The sequence below is a fragment of the Palaemon carinicauda genome, chromosome 8 (assembly GCF_036898095.1).
Source record: "Palaemon carinicauda isolate YSFRI2023 chromosome 8, ASM3689809v2, whole genome shotgun sequence".
NCBI lineage: Eukaryota > Metazoa > Arthropoda > Malacostraca > Decapoda > Palaemonidae > Palaemon > Palaemon carinicauda.
The window spans coordinates 56,275,969-56,295,968 of record NC_090732.1 but is presented as its reverse complement, the minus strand read 5'-3'; the positions used below and the strand labels follow the sequence as shown (position 1 = coordinate 56,295,968).

At 33.5% G+C, this 20,000-nt stretch overlaps 1 protein-coding gene across 1 annotated transcript in view; it reads left to right on the top strand.

Moving 5' to 3' along the window:
* Nucleotides 1–20,000, top strand: part of dally (division abnormally delayed protein) — a 995,610-nt gene that overhangs the window by 429,448 nt on the left and 546,162 nt on the right. Inside the window, exon 3 of the mRNA XM_068378627.1 lies at nt 13,768–14,462. Coding sequence (XP_068234728.1) covers nt 13,768–14,462 — 695 coding nt within the window. The remainder of the gene's footprint in view (nt 1–13,767; nt 14,463–20,000) is intronic.

Genomic DNA, 20,000 nt, shown 5'->3' with positions numbered 1-20,000 from the left:
TCTCTCTCTCTCTCTCTCTCTCTCTCTCTCTCTCTCTTTGATTTAAATCTGAGGTTTCCGTTGAATTCTTATGACAATCATAGATATTTCATATATCAACTCATGGTAGGTGTAAGATTTCCTTTTGTATCTTCTTAATGGTGTCCTACCTAGGCTTATAAGTGTTTTAGAAACACACACACACACACATATATATATATATATATATATATATATATATATATATATATATATATATATATATATATATATATATATATATGTGTGTGTGTGTGTGTGTGTGTATGTGTGTGTATGTATGTGTATATATATGTATATATATATATATATATATATATATATATATATATATATATATATATATATATATTTATATATATATATATACCTACTAAATATGCAAATTCCCTCCAAGTATATGAAATAGTAGTCAAGAAATAAAGAATATTAAAATTCCCCTTCATTATTCTTTGAATATTAGACTCCAATTTTTAGTAGAAGAAAAACGTTAGATAAGGGTTGAGTATCGTTACCTTAGGTAAAGCCCGAGTCCTTTGGTTTATGGTACAGCGAACGGATTAATTACAGCTGTGATTGGAAAGAGACTCGCGTATCCCATCAGAGCTGATAAGGTGCCGATGTTGGCTTTTGATATGAACTCTTCAGAATTGATTTTGCTGTGGCATTGACATATTTAGTATTTTACTTGAGTATATTTATCTCACAATTTGTTAAAAGGCACCATCTATAGAATTTACAACGTGGGTTGCTTAACTGAAAGAAGGATAGTAACAATGTTTTTGAGAAGGAATACTCTTCTATTATGCTTGCCTTACACACCGGTTAAAAAAACCAAGAGTAAGAGGAAATAACAAAATTAGTGTGCCTGAGTGTACCCTCAAGCAAGATAGTGGAAGACCATGGTACAGAGGCTATGGCACTACCAAAGACTAGAGAACACTAGACTGATTTTGGGCTGTCCTTCTCCTTAGAGAGCTTGTTACCATAGTTAAAGAGTCTCTGGTACCTAAACCAAATGGAAAGTAGCCACTGAACAATTACAGTAGTTAAGAATAGTTCCGTTTGTCTAGTGTTGTTCGGTGTATATGTAGACAAAAGAAAAAATGGGCAGTAACCAGAGAGATATTTTGCCACACAAAGAACCCAATATCTTTCTAGCGTTAGTATCTCCAAGGGTGGCTGGTACCTTGAAACAGTTTTAAAGATTCTTAAGAGAAGAATGAAAGATATTCTTAGGAGATGATGGTAAAGCAGCAGAATAAGGTTTAGGATTTATTGTATATGATCACTACACGTGGAACTCGGTGACTTCAGCAGTCCTACGAATGCAAACACACACAGATATAGAACAATACACGACTCTACTGTACGTAAGCTCCCAATGCTAATCAATTTCTTTAAGTATTGTTCCAACTTGCAGTGACAAAACCTTTCATTCTCACATTTCTTACACACACACATGTATGTGTGTATGTATGTAATTGCATTTTTCTATGCACGTCAACACAAACACACACACATATATACGTATGTATGTATGTATGTATGTATATATATGTATGTGTGTATATATATATATATATATATATATATATATATATATATATATATATATATATATATATATATATACACACACATATATAGTGTGTGTGTGTATCAAAGAATGACAATATTCTCTCTCTCTCTCTCTCTCTCTCTCTCTCTCTCTCTCTCTCTCTATATATATATATATATATATATATATATATATATATATATATATATATATATATATATATGTATGTATGTATGTATATATATACACGCACACACACACACACACACATATATATATATATATATATATATATATATATATATATATATATATATATATATATATATATATATATATATATATATATATATATATATATACACTACTGTTATTAAACACAGGTATCATGATAAGAACATTAAGCTGGGCAATACTACAAAAAATAAAAGAATATTTTCCTACTAATATGGTTATCATAAAGTTAAATTTTGCAAAATAAGGCTATCACCACCCCTTTTATGGCAATCTGTGTTTTGTGTAGCGAAACCTTGTCATGGTGGGATCAAAGTGCACCAGCACGGGACTGACTGTAAGTAACAAATATGAAAAACTTTCAAGAATTTCGTTTTCAAAGACACGCGAAACACTACAACTTTCTTAAAAGAATTTTTACTTTAAAAAAAAAACACACGTCTCATAATTTCAATAGGTAAATTTTTTTTTATATACTTTGTTTATCTTAGATTTTACATTTAAAAACAGTTATCGGCAGGAAAATGTTACAAGGAAACGCACAAACTTTATAATTTCTGTATTTTTGATGACAAGGTCAATCGTTACCATTCGAATGGCACACACAGTATATAGTTTCCATCCATCCAAAAAATCTAAAGATATCACTTAAAAAACTCAAAGTATAATAAAAGAAAAACAGCTCATGGAGGCGAGGAAGAACTTACAGCACACAAAGATTAGACTTTTTAAACAATTCAGTATCAAGGTTGGCAGATTCCAGAAAACCAATAACAATATGCATTACAAAATTGGGAGTAGAGAGTGAATTCTATACACCATTCGATTTAGAAATTTCCAGCAAAAGCAAGAAAAACGATAACAACCATATAATAATAATAATAATAATAATAATAATAATAATAATAATAATAATAATAATAATAATAATAATAATAATAATAATAATAATGTGGACATGACAAAGGTAACCATCACTCATGTTGAACGAAAAACCATATTACGATATAGCTTTCACAAAGTTCCGGAAAATCTGCTAGGCCATCAAAACAGTTTTAAACCCATCATCTTCAGAAACGTTGCTCAGTGCTATTAATCACCATCCAGGACACACACCACCATGATTCTCTTATCTGACGTTTAAACTAAATTCCCCCAATTACTCCATCAACCCATCCGGTCTTTACGATTAATGCAAAACTTGAAGGCAATAGCAAATCTCTTCCAATTAATAGCCGTTATTCAGTTAATTGAATTTCCTTCATAACATTATCATTTAGAACTCGTTTATCTCCTCATCTCTCTTAGAAAAAAGATTACGAGCGATCATTAGCGAGAAAAGAAATCACCATCCCCATCAATAGGATTCAAACTTACATTCATTAAAGTTACTAGTTTAAAAGAGAGAGAGAGAGAGAGAGAGAGAGAGAGAGAGAGAGAGAGAGAGAGAGAGAGAGAGAGAGAGAGAGAGAGAGAGAGAGAGAGAGGACGTGGTTTTCACACACACACGCAGACAGTATGACAATTAGAAGAATTGACCTAAAAAGAAATTGGTAATCAAGTAAAATCACCTTAATGTCATAGAAACTTTTTTTTAATTAATCCCTGCCCGTATAATTATATACCCTGATTAAATACTGATTAGTTTAATTACACTATTTACTAGGTATTATGATAAAATCCCACGATTTTTGCGGATTATGTCGAAACTCATTCAACATCAAATTTCGTTCATTTACCAATTTGAAATAAAGACATATAAATTAGTTTCATCGCTCTTTATCCCCCATTCTTATATCTTTTATATAAACAAATTCATACACAATTTACATAAAATTAGAATATATCCATATTCGACAAATATCACAACGTCATTGATACATGATAAAGCATATAAAATAGAACGCATTAAAAATATAATGTAACGTCTATTCAGGCAACTTAATAAACGAAAGAAACGGTCCTCTTGGTTATTTTGACTTACCAACAGCTAAGAGAGACAACGCCTACACTTTGCAAATACAAAAGATGAATGCTATTCGTCTCAATACAGAAAGAAGTAAATTATGGTTGAACAAGGAAATTAGGAAGTCAATGGTCCGGTGTACATTCTTGTAAGCAGTCAATTTTAAAACACGATAATACGTCCACCAAACATCGTCGGTTTATTATGAAAAAAATAAACCAAAAATAAGTGGCTGGCAATATACTATCAATAGTATAGTTCGAGCATTATACGCAGGCACTGACTGGTTTTAAGCCAACCAACCTCTTTATTTTATAGAAAATTTCATAGGGCCTGTATGTGTGTAGCACTGCGGGCAAGGAAGTTAAGTTTTTTCCGAGGTCTAGCTCATGTGGATGTGCCAGGAAATGAAGAGACGGACAAATTAGCAAAAGAGGTTACAGAAAAATTACTTCCTGGAAAATATCCACTTTCATGTAATGACTTTTTGCCTTACATCAAAAGATCTCTGAGATATTTGGCAACATTACTGGTATTTTGTGGATCAGAATAAGATGAAGATCATAAGCACAAGTGCTATTTGTTTATGGAAATTTGACAATATGCCTAGAAGGTAGGAAACTGCCCTCTGTTGCCTAAGAATTAGGCACACTTGTTTAAAACAGGAGTTCTTGATGACTGGCAGGTTTGTTATTTTCAGACTTAAAGGAATTTCAGCCCACTTTTAATTGTTTCCTCAATTTCGTTCTGATTGTGTTTACGAATGTCTTTGGTTTTCAGTTTGCTCGTTGTTTTATATAGTTCTGAAATTATATTTCATTTACAATGTTTTATCAGGCTTTTTTTTTTTTTTTTTTTTTTGATAAGTTTCCACCGATCGCTTGTGCCGATTCAAATACAAATTTCGTTAAATTACTCTTTATTTCATCTTCACTGCGGAGCTGGGAGTACATATTTTGTATTGCTAAACTAAACTCATCAGATTTTTCTCTCGATACAGAAGTCTATTTTATTTCGTAAATTTTTTTTTCTCTTTCTTTCGTTAGTTCTAGACAAAACTTTGCTTCTCCCCATTCTATGGTCGCTTGACTTTAAATTGTTTAACACTGTTAATAAAATTATTTAATTCTTTGTTTCTCCTTTTAGGGTTTCTTGATTTCCGTTACCTATATTTCTTTTTTATAAAAATGGGTGTTCAAGATGATGATGGAGTTTGAAGACATCCCGAAACGTTGCTATACATAATGAAAATGTTACGGATTTCAGCACTAGAGTTCCAACTCATACAAAGAATAAATACATACATATATGCATGCATACATACATTTCATAAATGTTGGGTCTCCTCTATGTTGGGATAATTCCAATACTCCGAAAGTTTAAAATAATTTAAAACTTTCTAGGCCAATCTGAATCTCTCTCTCTCTCTCTCTCTCTCTCTCTCTCTCTCTCTCTCTCTCTCTCTCTCTCTCTCTCTCTCTCTCTCTCTCTCAAAATAATACAAAGCAGTATTTTGGCGTAATAAGGGTCTACTTCAATAGAGGGAGATAGGTCACAAGTAAAATGTGTGAACGAAAAAGTAAAAGTTTCCAAGACCAGCATTATTAACTCTGCCGGTGAAAGCTAAAAAGAAAGACATACGGACCTATAATTTAGAAGACAAAGCGAGGTGTGCTATGCCTTAGCCTCCTTTTACTTATAAAAATAAATAAAAGAAATAACCTCTATAAAGAGACTTGACTGTACGGAATTTATTTCAGCTCTATGATGAAAAATAATTCAGTCCCTCTTGGTAGTATTTTCTACTCTATGGGGATATAAGAAGAAGGGACCCAATGTTATGACAAGCATCATTAGTAGCTTTGGAACTGAATTTACTTGGCAATCTTATGCTCCCGCTATGGGCAATTGGGCTCTCTGGCCCGTGTTTTAGTTAATTTGAATGAATGTTTCTACAAAATATCAAGGACTAAAACTACGCAATTTAATAAAGAATATCAGAGAAACTAAGAAGAATCTTGATTTGCTGTTTACAGCAACGCACTATTCATAAAAAATGGTCCCATTGTATTTCTATAGAAAAAGGATAGCGACCTTCCATAATCTTTAGAATTCAAGTGCTGTAATTTACAATTCAAGCTTAAATTATACTTTCAAAATGTTTTTACCTATATTTCTCATATCTAAACATTACCAACGGCCATTCATTCTCTTCTACACAAACTCTATCAAAATTCTTACGATATAACCGTTCTGTACGTTATATAATAAAGGTAACATGGAAACACCATCAATAAAGTGTGGTGCACAACAATAACAAAAATTATTCGTAAACCTTTACAAACACATGGGTGGTGAAAGATACCTTTAACCCTTAAAGGCTACATAGATCAACGAGCTATAGTACTTTTCGGAGAGAGAGAGAGAGAGAGAGAGAGAGAGAGAGAGAGAGAGAGAGAGAGAGAGAGAGAGAGAGGGAGAGAGAAAAAAATTTGATTCCCTACCATAATCAAATATCCCTTTCCCTGATTCATCTATTAACGCATTCAATCTTCGATGAATTACATACAGTTATTGGCCTAAAAAAGCGTGGAAAGATCCAGTTTATGTAGAATCTAATTAGCTATTGAATGGCGCAATACTCACAATTTTTCTACTTTTAATTCGTCGCCTTTTTCATAAAGGAATTCCTGAAATGCCTTTAAATTAATTAAGAGTCCTTAATTATTTATTATCTAAATTGAAGTTTTAAGAATTCCTTGAAAACAATTAACAACTTTAAAACAAAGACCTTCTTCTCTAAAGATATTTTTAGAAAATGTTTTTGGAATAATCAGGGGTATTTAAATGTAAAGTGATTTTAACTATAAATATTTATTTTTTTCTTTACTGTAAAATTTCAGAAATAGAGTTCTAAACTAACCTCTTTTTTAATGAAATATTTCAAAACTTTTACGAAAACAAATAAATTTTTTTTCAAATATCCATATTTTTCAATGACGAATTTGAGAAAAGAAATCAACCAGTTGTAAAAGAAAGTCTCGGTTTAGAGGCAGAAATGTTTCGAAAAAGTGGTCCTCTACTTCCTAAAACCATCTCATATTTGCGTAAGATTTAACGCTGATGGCCATATTGTAGCTTTTAGAGATCCATTCACTCCATAAGGTTTCTATTTTTTGACAAGAGGAGTTACAGAGAGTAAAGGATATAACTTCTTGAATTTCTCTATAGCCACCTCTAGATATGTATTTGTGTGTGTATATATATATATATGTATATATATATATATATATATATATATATATATATATATATATATATATATATATATATATATATATATATATATATATATATATAGATAGATAGATAGATATAGATATGTGTGTATATATATGTATATATATTATACTATATATATATATATATATATATATATATATATATATATATATATATATATATATATATATATAAATGTGTGTGTGTGTGTGTGTGTGTGTGTGTGGGTGGGTGTGGGTGTGTATGAACACATGTACATCAGTACGCATCAGTACACATGTACGCAATAGTTTGCGTTAAATTGGCTCTCCTGTCATGTTTACCCATGTTATCCGATGTTTTGTCCATAGTCTATGAGTTGTATGAATCACCCTGTATATTTTATAGTCGTCTATATGTTATTGTTACCTTTCATATTAATTTGTTTTCAAGCATGATGTAACCTTTTATTGTTTTTTATTCTTATTTTTTGTGGAGATATTGAGTAAAATCCAGAACAGGTAAGGAGACCACGCTTGACAATGGGTGGTCTCCAGGCCTCTACAGATGATTCTTTCTTTTAGAGAAAACGTCTGGAGGCTGTAGACCAGTCATCGACCTCTCTAGTGCATCCTAGTCTTCGCCAGTGTCGTCTATCTTTTTGCAATATTCGTAGACTACATGGCAACATAATAGTATGATGATATATTATAATCAGAAACTTTCGTTTCTTGAAAACAAGCTCATTGTATATGAAGATGATGCTAATCTCTTTGCATCAATTCCTTCTACAGTTTGTAGACCTAGGGTTGCAAAATCTCTTAATAAAGATCTAGATAAAATTAGTGCATGCTGTAGATTATGTGGCAAGAAGTTAAACCCTAACAAGATTCCAAGTATGATTGTTAGTAACTTGAGAACAGTGGCTCCTCTACATCCAGATCATTGCATTGACGATATCTCTCTTTATCTATATACTTCTCATATAAAATTCTAGGTGAGATTGGTTATTGCAAATTTACTAGTGAGAAATAAGTGCAGTCTGTTTGTATACAGTTTATTTGCTATTCCCTTATTTCCTTTCCTCACTGGGCTGTTTTCCCTACGGGTGCCCTTGGGCTTGTAGCATTCAACTTTCCCAACCAGTGCTGTAGTTTGGAGTCCCTTTAGAAAATTTGAGTTACAATGTAGCAATAAATGGTACGAGCATCAATGTGATACAAGCACATCTACCAGCCATCACTCTGGTCGACAAGACAACCAAAAAAGTATTACTTATAGGTGTTACAGTACTGTGGGACTCAAGAGTGGAAGATAAGAGAAAACAATAGAAAAGTACCAGGATTAGCGAACTGAATTGAGAAGGCTATGGAATATGCCCGTAGAATTGGTGCCTGTAATCAAAGGAGTTCTAGGGACCATATCTAAGTCATGGAAACAGAATCTTGAAAAGGTAGGAGCCGATATAGCCCCAGGACTGGTGCAAAAGAACGTGTTACTTTAAACAGTAGATATAGTGATGAAAGTGATGGACTTCTAAGGAAGCTGGATGTAATCCGAAACCTCACACTATAAACCACCAGATTCTGTATGCTGTGATTAACAAATGATAATAATAATAATAATAATAATAATAATAATAATAATAATAATAATAATAATAATAATAATAATAATATGCATATTGCCTATTTGTTTGCATTCTTGTAATTGTGAAAAATATTAGATATTCCCTACGTAATATGCATTCACAGTTCACTGTTAATGGTATATAAATGATTAATATTAAAAGGTCAGCTTTTGTGTTTGCTCCTTATGTTTAGGGTGTGAGTAAAGACTTGAGTACATAATAAGGAATTTATGTTTATGCTCTCTTTTAAGTCACTCTGATGATAAAGGAAACTTCAAAGGATAAGCTTATGTAAGTTTTATTTGGTAAAGGGAATCCAAGTCAAAACAGGATATCTTCAGTTTTTAAGCAGAACAATTATTATTATTATTATTATTATTATTATTATTACTACTACTACTACTACTACTACTACTACTACTACTACTACTACTACTTGCCAAGCCACAGCTCTAGTTGGAAAAGCAGGATGCTATATACCCTGGGGCTCCAACAGGGAAAATATGTTATATATTGCTTTATTGAAATCTCATTTGGTTATGATATTTCTTTGATTACATTCAAACGATAATCATTATAGGAAGATAGGAGTAGAGTAGTCATGAACTGGATTTTCAAAATATTTTATTAGAAGTGATACTCAACGTCCACAAAAGCTTATTGGTACTTTATACGAAACTAGTGACAGTAGTAATTCAGTAAATCGGAGAATAAATGAAAATATCTTGCTTTTATAGAATAACCCCTTCTGCTGTCATTCCTTGGAATAAAAGACAAACCATTAGTAAAATGATGCTGATGCCACTATTCAATAGATAGATGAAGCTCACACACTATAATATGATTATGTTAATATATCATTCAATATCAGCATTTCATGTATTCTGTGGCCCCAAAGAATTTCATAGACCTCAATGAATTTGCTCTTGATACCTGGTTCGTGCCTAATATTTCATGACAGGGTTTTAGCCATTATTCACAATGATCTCAAGATAATAAGGTAACCCATGAATTTCAGATGTAATTTACCAAGAGCTAGTTATTTTTCATCGGTGGTTTTATGCTGATTGAGTTTGTAATACATATAAATATATATATATATATATATATATATATATATATATATATATATATATATATATATATATATATATATATATATATATATACTGTATATAGGTGTTACAGTACTGTAACCAGTCATTTCTGGTTTTTATTTTGACCTCACTATCAATACTGGAATATTAACCATGTTCTACTTTGTAATTTTCATTACTTTCTCAAAAACCTTCAACAACCAATTTCTGTCTTTGTCTCCTTTTTATAGTATTTCGAGTTCCATTTGATATCCATGATTTTCTCCTTGTAACTGCATGTCCAAAAACTTCATACCAACTATCTGATATATATTCTTAATAATATACCATTCTTCGTTAATTGTCTGCTCTTCGTCTTTTAAAGTCTCTAAGACTGCAAATCGATTCCTACATCTTATTGCAAAGGTTTTTCTGTGCTCATCTTCTAGAAGCTTACTTGTATCAAACCTAGGTATTCCATCTATATTTCTGTTGGGTGCTTTCAGTTTCAATTTCAGTGTGGCCATGAGGAGGTTGTGATCACTACCAATATGTGCACCTCTATAGCTTCTTACTTTTCTCAGAGTCTTCCATCTCTGTATTAATGGCTATGTGATCTATTCGATTTTTGTAATTTCCACTTGGTGAAGTTTTTAATATGCAAACGTTATTTGTATACTCTATTATTCATCACCGGAGTAATAAATATTAGTTTTATCGTGAGGCTTTGTCTTCCTATCAACCGGCAGGTGCGAAGGAGGAAGAAGACTAAGATATCCTAACCACAAGTCTCGCTAAACAATGAAAGGCGTTTTATTGTTTCTTGCCAAGGAAAATGTACAAACCCATGATTGGAATCTCTCTCTCTCTCTCTCTCTCTCTCTCTCTCTCTCTCTCTCTCTCTCTCTCTCTCTCTCTCTTGTTATATGTCAGTTAAACTAAAAATTTAGGTTTACCAGCAATATATATTAATGTTTGTCTGTATGTGTAAACCTTGTCTATGTAGTTTGATGTATTTTAGAATAGCCGCTCATATCTGTCTGTCGATAACTGTGATGTGTATATTTACGTCCTTTTACGTATCTGTAGATAGATGTTCACATATCGTAGAATGTTTGCATTTGCCTTTCCTTGTGTTCGTTGGTTGATAGTCAGAAGTAGAAACAAATGGAGTTAGGTAAAGAGGAGGGTATTTGTACAGTTCTCCTATTACTCCACACGCAGTGTTTGGTATTCTTCAAAGACAGAAAATATATTGTCTATGGCAATGCAATTGTTCAGTGTCTACTTGCTTTTGGTAAGGGTAGGAGAGACTCTTTAGCCATGGTAAGCAATTCTTAGATTACCAAACAATTCTTCTTCTCTCAAAGGGTTAACTACTGCACTATAATTGTTTAGTGGCTATTCTCTCTAGGTAAGAGTAGAAGAGACTCCTTAGCTTTGGTAAGCAGCTCTTCTAGGAGGACACTCCAAATTCAAACCATTGTTTTCTAGTCTTGGATAGTGTCATAGCCTCTTTACCCTGGCCTACCACCGTCTTGTGGTAGAGTTCTCTTGCTTGAGGGTTCACTCATGCACTTGTTCTATGTTATTTCTTTTCCTCTTGGTTTTTTTTTGTTTCTTTCAAGTTTTTAAAATTTTATAGTTTATATATGAAAGATTTACATTAATGTTGTCACTGTTCTTGAAATGTTTTATTTTAATTGTTCTTTACTTCTCTTGTAATGCATATTGTTTCCTTATTTCCTTTCCTTTTTAGGATATTTTTCTCTGTTAGAGCCCTTGAGCTTACCGCATCCTTCTTTTCCAACTATGGCTGTAGCTTTGCTTGTTATACTAATAATAATAATAATAATAATAATAATAATAATAATAATAATAATAATAATAATAATAATAATAATAATAGTTAATTGATGATAATAATAATAATAATAATAATAATAATAATAATAATAATAATAATAATAATAATAATAATAATAATGACATATATCCAAATTATTTCTGGCAGCCTGTTAGGACAATTGGATCCCGGAATTGGTTCAATTGTTTTCCTTGATCTTACTCATTAATAGTCTCTCTCTCTCTCTCTCTCTCTCTCTCTCTCTCTCTCTCTCTCTCTCTCTCTCTCTCTCTCTCTCTCTCTCTCATATTTGATTTCATGTTTCTGGTCATTATTTTTTTTATGTGAAGTATAACATATTTTATCACTGGATTGCATTTTCTCAAAAATTTTAGATATGCAAAATAGCAATATAGATTTGTATTTTATTGCTTGTTTATTGACTGCCATTGTTCTTTTATCGTAGTTTTAAGGGAGTTTTGTAATAACTGCAAATATCTTGTTAAATATGGATTGAATAGGAATACTGCGTTTTATACTCCAGAAGTTTGTAAAATAAGTACGAAACGGTAAATCTACACAATCTTGTGTCCGTTTACAGTTTATATATATATATATATATATATATATATATATATATATATATATATATATATATATATATATATATATATATATATATATATATATATATGTATGTATGTATGTATAAATGCGTGTGTGTGTATTAATACAAGTCAATTTACATTCCTAGTTGGAAATCAGAATGTTACAAACCCTAGAAAATCATCTTTGTACGTAAAAGAAACTGAGGACCAATGAATAAACTATAAAATAAGAATAACATGATATAAAATCAAGGTAATTGAAAGTGTTAAGTAATTCAGTAAGAGATGCACTAATAAAATAAACTTGTGTGAACCCGTTCAACAAAAAGTGTTTTCACCAAGTACGAGCTTCTGAAGTTCAACTATTAGATTGGGAAGATCATTGCATGATATGGTCGCAGCCGAAATATAACTTGTAGAATATTGTATATGATTTAGTCTTGCTAAGGAAAAGGCAACTGGTAGGTGGATGGTAAAGTCTGGGAAAATCCGATTACGAAGTATGGTTAGTTTTATGAGAAATTTTATACGTCACTGAAGTAAATACTAACTAGATGTCAGTGCAAGAGACTGATAGCTAATGGAGGTATAAGGAATTTAACATAGCTATGTTTTTTCCCAAAGGTCTAGGCAACAGACCTCTACTAAAGACCATACAGGAGAAGATTATTCAAGACATGACAGAATAATTTGGTATAATACATAGGTTCCCAAAAATCTTGAAAGATGTGAATGTATCAATCTCTTGCGCAGTTGGGGAGGAAGGGAATCAAGAGTAAATTGGCAATCATGAACTACGCTAATATAATCATCATATCTGCCTAACTGTAAAAATCGGATCTGTACATCCCCTACCTTTTCTAAAACCACCCTGCTTTTCTAAGATTGCATCCTCTGTTTTGTCCTTAATCCTATTAATTGGCACTCTACCATACACTTTTCCAACCACACAACAAACTAATACGCCTTAAATTACAACACTGATGCACATATCCCTTACCTTTGTATAGCGGAACGGTACACGCACACACCCAGTCCACTAGTACCATTGACAACATAAAAGATATATTAAACAATCTCACCAACCATTCAAGCGCAATCACACCTTCTTTCTTTAACATCTCAGCCTTCATACCATCCATACCAGATGTTTTTCCTGCTCTCGTTTCATCTAGTGCTCTCTTCACTTCCTCTCTTGTAATCTCTTTGTCATTCTTATCTCCCATCACTGGCAGCTTACTGCCTGCAACAACAATTATATCTGCCTCCCTATTATCCTCAACATTCAGCAACCTTTCTAAACATTCAGCCCACCGTTTCCTTGTTTCCTCTCCTTTCAACAACCTTCCATTTCATCTTTCACTGTCTCTTAATTTCTCGATCCACCCCTCCAAACTCTGTTCATTTCTTTTCAAAACTACTTCTTCTCTTTGTATGAACGACCCAGTTCATTGTATTTTTCCTAATTGTTTCAATATTAAAAACTATACTTCTTTAGTATTAATTTTAGAACTTATTTGTATACTCTCTACTGATAATTTGATAAATAATTTTTCTCTCTTTGCAGGTGTGGTGGAAGAAGCGTTAACTAACAGTGAGCATCGTGCGGTGAAGGAATTCCAGAACACTTATCCCAGACTTGCCTCTGCCGCTAAGCAGGTCTTACATGAACTGTACTCTGGTCTGAGGAGTGGCCTTACAGACTTTGAAGATGAAAAGGCGCTGGACAGAGTTCTTGAGTCATTCTGGGACAACCTCTTTCCTCCTGTATACCATAGCGCTCTCCATGCTCGCATGCCCCCATTTTCAAAGGCCTACACCGAATGTCTTAGGGATGCTCAAAGGGTTGTGCAGCCATGGGGCATCATTCCTACTTTGGTGGGTGAACCCCTTCTCCGTGGGCTTCAGTCTGCCCGCCTCCTGTTGCACGCCCTAGATGTGGGAGCCAACGTCGTTAACGCTGCCAGAAACCTCCCTGTGCCACAGGAATGTGGGGAAGCAGCCGCCAGGCTGCATTATTGCGGAGCCTGCCATGGCGCCCTGGCCCCGCCCTGCATAGGCCTTTGCTTGAACGTCGCCAGGGGTTGCCTTGCTCCCTTAGCCGAAGTTGATGGCGCATGGTCTGACCTAGCTGGTGCTGTGGGCCGGGTGCAAGAATCCTTAGAAGCCATGAGGCTCTCCCATCTTCTCCACCAGCTGCCTGAGAAACTATCGGAGGCGGTTATGGTCGCCCTCGAGAGAGGACCTAAGCTACAGAAAAAGGTAAGTTATTGTGGTTTTCTCTCTCTCTCCTCTCTCTCTCTCTCTCTCTCTCTCTCTCTCTCTCTCTCTCTCTCTCTCTCTCTCTCTCTCTTAACTTAGCTTTCTAATATCTGGTACTCCCTAAGTAAAATGAGCAAGTTTTGCTTTATTGAGATTTTTATGCAAAAGCCCAGGTAACTGATGTTTGAAGTGACAGGACGCGTAAATGTGAACAGTTATCATGATTTTGCAAATGCATTGAAATGGTTGAATTAGGCATAAACTAGTTAGTCTACTGAGTTATTGTTAGTGTTCCATAGATTAGAAGAAACATAGAACATATGAGAATGACACTTCGAGAGAATGAAAATTTGTTAAATTATCAAGTTTTTTCGCTCTACTATTACTATTTGTAATTGCCAGTGATTAGTTTATTAATCTAAAATTCTTGTAAAAAGTTAATGGCGGTATAAATGAGAAAATTCTAAGCAGTGTTCCCAGTCCCTGTTTAATTTAGTAAACAAAATCCTCTGTCATACGTTCAGAAGCACTAGCTGATTATTGAAAGTGTTTTACAGTGACAAACTTGTCAAGTCTAGAGACCATTTCTTTGATTTTAATGGAGCTCCAAGCTTTCCTATTAAGCTTTCTATGCTACCAAGTCTGCCGAGTCGTTCATGCCATAATTGCAAAATAATGAACTCTCATAATTGATTGATTTAAAGTTTTCAGGCATCCTGACATCTAAGGTCATTGACGCCTAACTCTCATAAAAGAAATATAATTTTGTTACATATAAATCTGAATACCTTTGGTAATTCTATGATTTGCCTTTCATCGTGTAATACAAGCCAAAGAGTAGTTTGTATGCACTAGTAAAAATTTTTGTTTTTGTAAGAGGACTGTTAAGGCTTTGGGGGAAATGGATTCATTGCATTTAGTCTTTTGATAACATTTAACTTTGGAATTAAGTACATGTTTTCTTTGTAAACTAGCTCAGTGCTAGGTTTATCATTCCATGTCCTCTTTTATCTATTAATTGATGATATTCTTCAAATGTACATCCATTATACAAGATGCGTCATTAACAACTGCCTGTTTTCGCTCTTCCTCTTTTTTCGTCAAATTGCGTTCACGTATCACAGCAAGAGGAAATAGATGAAGACTTTAACAATTCATGAGTTCTCCATTATGCTTTAGAGTCATGGTTATGAAATGTCTGCTTTAAGTTCTGGTCAAAGTTTAAATAATGCCTAGCTTACTTGGAGAGGGTATATTATTTCTGTATTGTTTTCATACTTAGAGTTTCACACAGACCTGCAGGCAACTGTTCTTAACTGCTAATAGCTTAGAACAGTCTTGAATTATTTCTGACCTTTTGAGAAAGGTTAATAAATAATGAACCTAACTCTGAAGGGATTCAACATGTTGAATGAGTCAACTGTACATCACAGCAGGGTCGTCTAGTATTCTGTCGAAATAGCGCAGCTCTATTTCATCTGAAATCTGAGATCATGCATACATTGCTTAAATAGTTTGATTTATTGCTGCATAAATTTTTCGTTCAGGAAATGCTTTGGTAAGTGACGTACCGGATTGGCAAATATTTATATATTTTATTTAGGAAATTTTAGGTACGGTAAATCCTTTGATATAAGCCAGATTCTGTTTTGTGTAATTTTTTTTTCTAATAATAAACTATTAGTTCATGATATCTTGATTAGCGCTTGAGGTAGGGAACAGAGCCAGTAAAAAGAATTCATTTAGAAAAGCGTTATATGATGAAAGAAGAGTGAATTAAAAAAAAAAAAAAACTTAGCTTCTGTAATGATTACTTGTATTTGATGCAAATTTTAGCTTATGAATTTTCAATATACGCAGCTATTGTTATTATTACGAACATCCAAGTTAAGTAGAATGGTGGTTGAATTACTTTGTCTCCTGATAATTGTTACATAACTTTTCTTTCATGTTTCCTGTATATAAAGTATTAAAATCCCCCCCCCCTCTCTCTCTCTCTCTCTCTCTCTCTCCTCTCTCTCTCTCTCTCTCTCTCTCTCTCGTATTAGTAGTTTTAAAATGTATTGCAGTTTATAAATGGAAATTACGAAGAAAAAAGCTACTTGTGCATTGATCTGCCCTACAGTTTCCTATCAAAGGATTACGTAAATAATCCAAAATTTTGTTTGAATGCCCTTTCTATTCTATGGGGAGTTCCAACAGTAAAGGCCGAAGGAGCAAATTTAGCTTTTTTATTACATCTCATAGTTATTCCTATTTTTGTCCAATCCCTCTCTCTCTCTCTCTCTCTCTCTCTCTCTCTCTCTCTCTCTCTGAGAACTCATTAGCTTCCGGTTCTCAGATTGTCCCCCATCCTAGTGTTCGAATTACTCGGTACCTAATTCACAATATAGGTTAGTGGAAGCAAACTGGATTTAACCCTTTGCTTTCAAATCAAATCCGCTTCAGTTGTGAATCAAAATCAGCTATATATGATGCTATTCTCTTTTTCTCAATTTCATCGCCTGCTTGGAGATATAGGGTTGCTAAATCCCTTAATAGAGATATAGCTAAAATTAGTGCATGACGCAAATTATGGCTCATGAAGTTTTCCCTAACAAAAGTCAAAGTCAAAGTATGATTGTAAGTAGTTTGACGACAGCGGCCCTTCAACATCCTGATCACTGCATTGATAATGTTTCTTTAACTCTATGTGACCCTTTCAGAATTTTAAGTTTGATTCTTGCTTGTAAATTTACTTTTGAGAAAAACATTTGTTGAGTTTCTTGTTCAATACCACACAAAAAAAATGGCCTATTGTGAAAGTCTTTTAAGATTTTCTATGCTCAATATATCCGGTAGAAATGTTTTCATTCTTTCATTATACCTTGTTTTAAGTATTGTTCTCCTATTTGGTCTTCAGCTGCAGAATCTCATCTTAATTTGTTGGACAAAACCTTGCGGTCTATTAAATTACTTATTCGTCATCCAGATATCAATCTCTGGCACCGTCGTTCAGTTAATTCTTTATGAATATTGCGTAACATTTTTCATGACTCTGACCATCCTTGGCATTCAGATCTTCCAGACTGTACCATTATTATTATTATTATTATTATTATTATTATTATTATTATTATTATTATTATTATTATTGCTAAGCTACAACCCTAGCTGGAAAAGCAGGATGCTACAAGCCCAAGGGCTTCAGCAGGAAAAATAACCCAATGAGGAAAGGAAATAAGGAAAATCAACTGTGCAAGGGAAGTTTAAGAAACATAGTAGCATTAAAATAAAACTTTCATAAATCAACTTTAAAAACTTGTAAATAACAAGAGGATAAAAACTTCAAATAACAAGAGGAAGAGAAACAAGATAGAATAGTACAGAGGGTATGGCAACTACCCCAGACTAGGAATAATGGTTTTATTTTGGAGTGTCTTTCTTCTAGAAAAGCTGCTTGCCATACCTAAAGTCTCTTCCACCCTTACCAAGAATAAAATAGCCACTGAAGAATTACAGTGCATAAGTTAACCTCTTTATTATTATTATTATTATTATTATTATTATTATTTATTATTATTATTATTATTATTATTATTATTATTATTATTATTTGCTAAGCTATAACCCTAGTTGGAAAAGCAGGATTCTATAAGCCCAGGGGCCCCAACAGGAAATAGCCCAGTGGGGAAAGGGAAACAAGGAAAAATAAAATATTTTAAGATAATAACATTGAAATAAATATTTCTTATATAAACTATAAAATCTTTAACAAAACCAGAGGAAGAGAAATTAGATAGAATAGAATGCCCGAGTGTACCTCAAGCAAGAGACTCTAACCCAAAGACAGTGGAAGACCAATGGTACAAAGGCTATGGCACTATCCAAGACTAGAGAACAGTGGTTTGATTTTGGAGTGTCCTTCTCTTAGAAGAGCTGCTTACCATAGCTAAAGAGTCTCTTCTACCCTTACCAAAAGGAAAATAGCCACTGAACAATTACAGTGCTGTAGTTAACCACTTGGGTGAAAAAGAATTGTTTGGTAATCTCAGTGTTGTCAGGTGTATGAGGACAGATTAGAATCTGCAAAGAATATGCCAGACTATACGGTGTATTAGGCAAAGGAAAATTAACCGTAACCAGAGAGAAGGATCCAATGTAGTACTATCTGGCCAGTCAAAGGACCCCATAACTCTCTAGCGTTAGCATCTCAACGAGTGGCTGATGCCCTGCGCAACCTACTACCTACTGAGATAGGAAAAATTGTTTGGTAATTTCTGCGTTACAGATTGTATAAGGAAAGAGGAGAATGTGTAAAGAATTTGCCAGACTTTTCAGTGTATGTTTCGGCTAAGATGAAAAGAGCCGTAACTAGAGGGAAGGTTCCAATGTAGTACTGTCTGGCCAGTCAAAGGACCTAATAACTCTCTAGCGGTAGTATCTCAACGGGTGGGTGGTGCCTTGGCCAACCGATTCTGTACGTAATACCAGGTATGCAGTTAATTCTATTAGTCTTGCCTTCTCCATCATGAGGCGCAATACTGCACAGTATTCTAGAGGTTTTATTCCAGCTGTGATCAGATTGTGGAATGAACTTCCTAATCAGGCAGTGGAAACGGTAGATTATTATTATTATTATTATCATTATTATTATTAATATTATTATTATTATTATTATTATTATTATTAAATGCTAAGCTACAACCCTAGTTAGAAAAGCAGGATGCTATAAGACCAGGGGCCCCAGAAGGGAAAATAGCACAGTGAGGAAAGGAAACAAGGAAAAATAAAATATTCTAAGAACAGTGACAACATTAAGATAAATATTGCTTATATAAACTATAAAAACTTTAACAGAACAAGAGGAAGAGAAATTAGATAGAATAGAGTGCAATAGTGTACCCTCGAGCAAGAGAACTCTAACCAAGACAGTGGAAGACCATGGGTTCAGAGGCTATGGCACTACCCAAGACTAAGAGAACAGTGGTTTGATTTTGGAGTATCTTCCTAGAAGAGCTGCTTTACCATAGCTAAAGAGTCTCTTCTACCCTTACCAAGAGGAAAGTAGCCACTGACCAATTACAGTGCAGTAGTTAACCCCTTGGGTGAAGAAGAATTGTTTGGTAATCTCAGTGTTGTCAGGTGTATGAGGACAGTAAAGATATCTGTAAAGAATAGGCCAGCCGCCAGACTATTCGCTGTCTGTGTAGACAAAGGGAAAGAACCGTAACCAGAGAGAAAGATCCCAATGTAGTACTGTCTGGCTAGTCCAAGGACCCCATAACTCTTTAGCGGTAGTATTTCAACTTCAGAAGTTTAAACTTGGTTCGAATATTTTTATGTTGAACAAGCTTTCATATGTCTCTCTTCATATTTCATATATAACAGGTATATTTTAACGATATTATTGATCTTAGGATATTTTATATTCATTATTCATTACTTCACTTATATTATATAGTTAATTTTTTCCTTATTTTCTTCCCTCACTGGGCAATTTTTCGCTGTTGGGCTTATTGCATCCTGTTTTGACATCTAGAGATGTAGCTTAGCTAG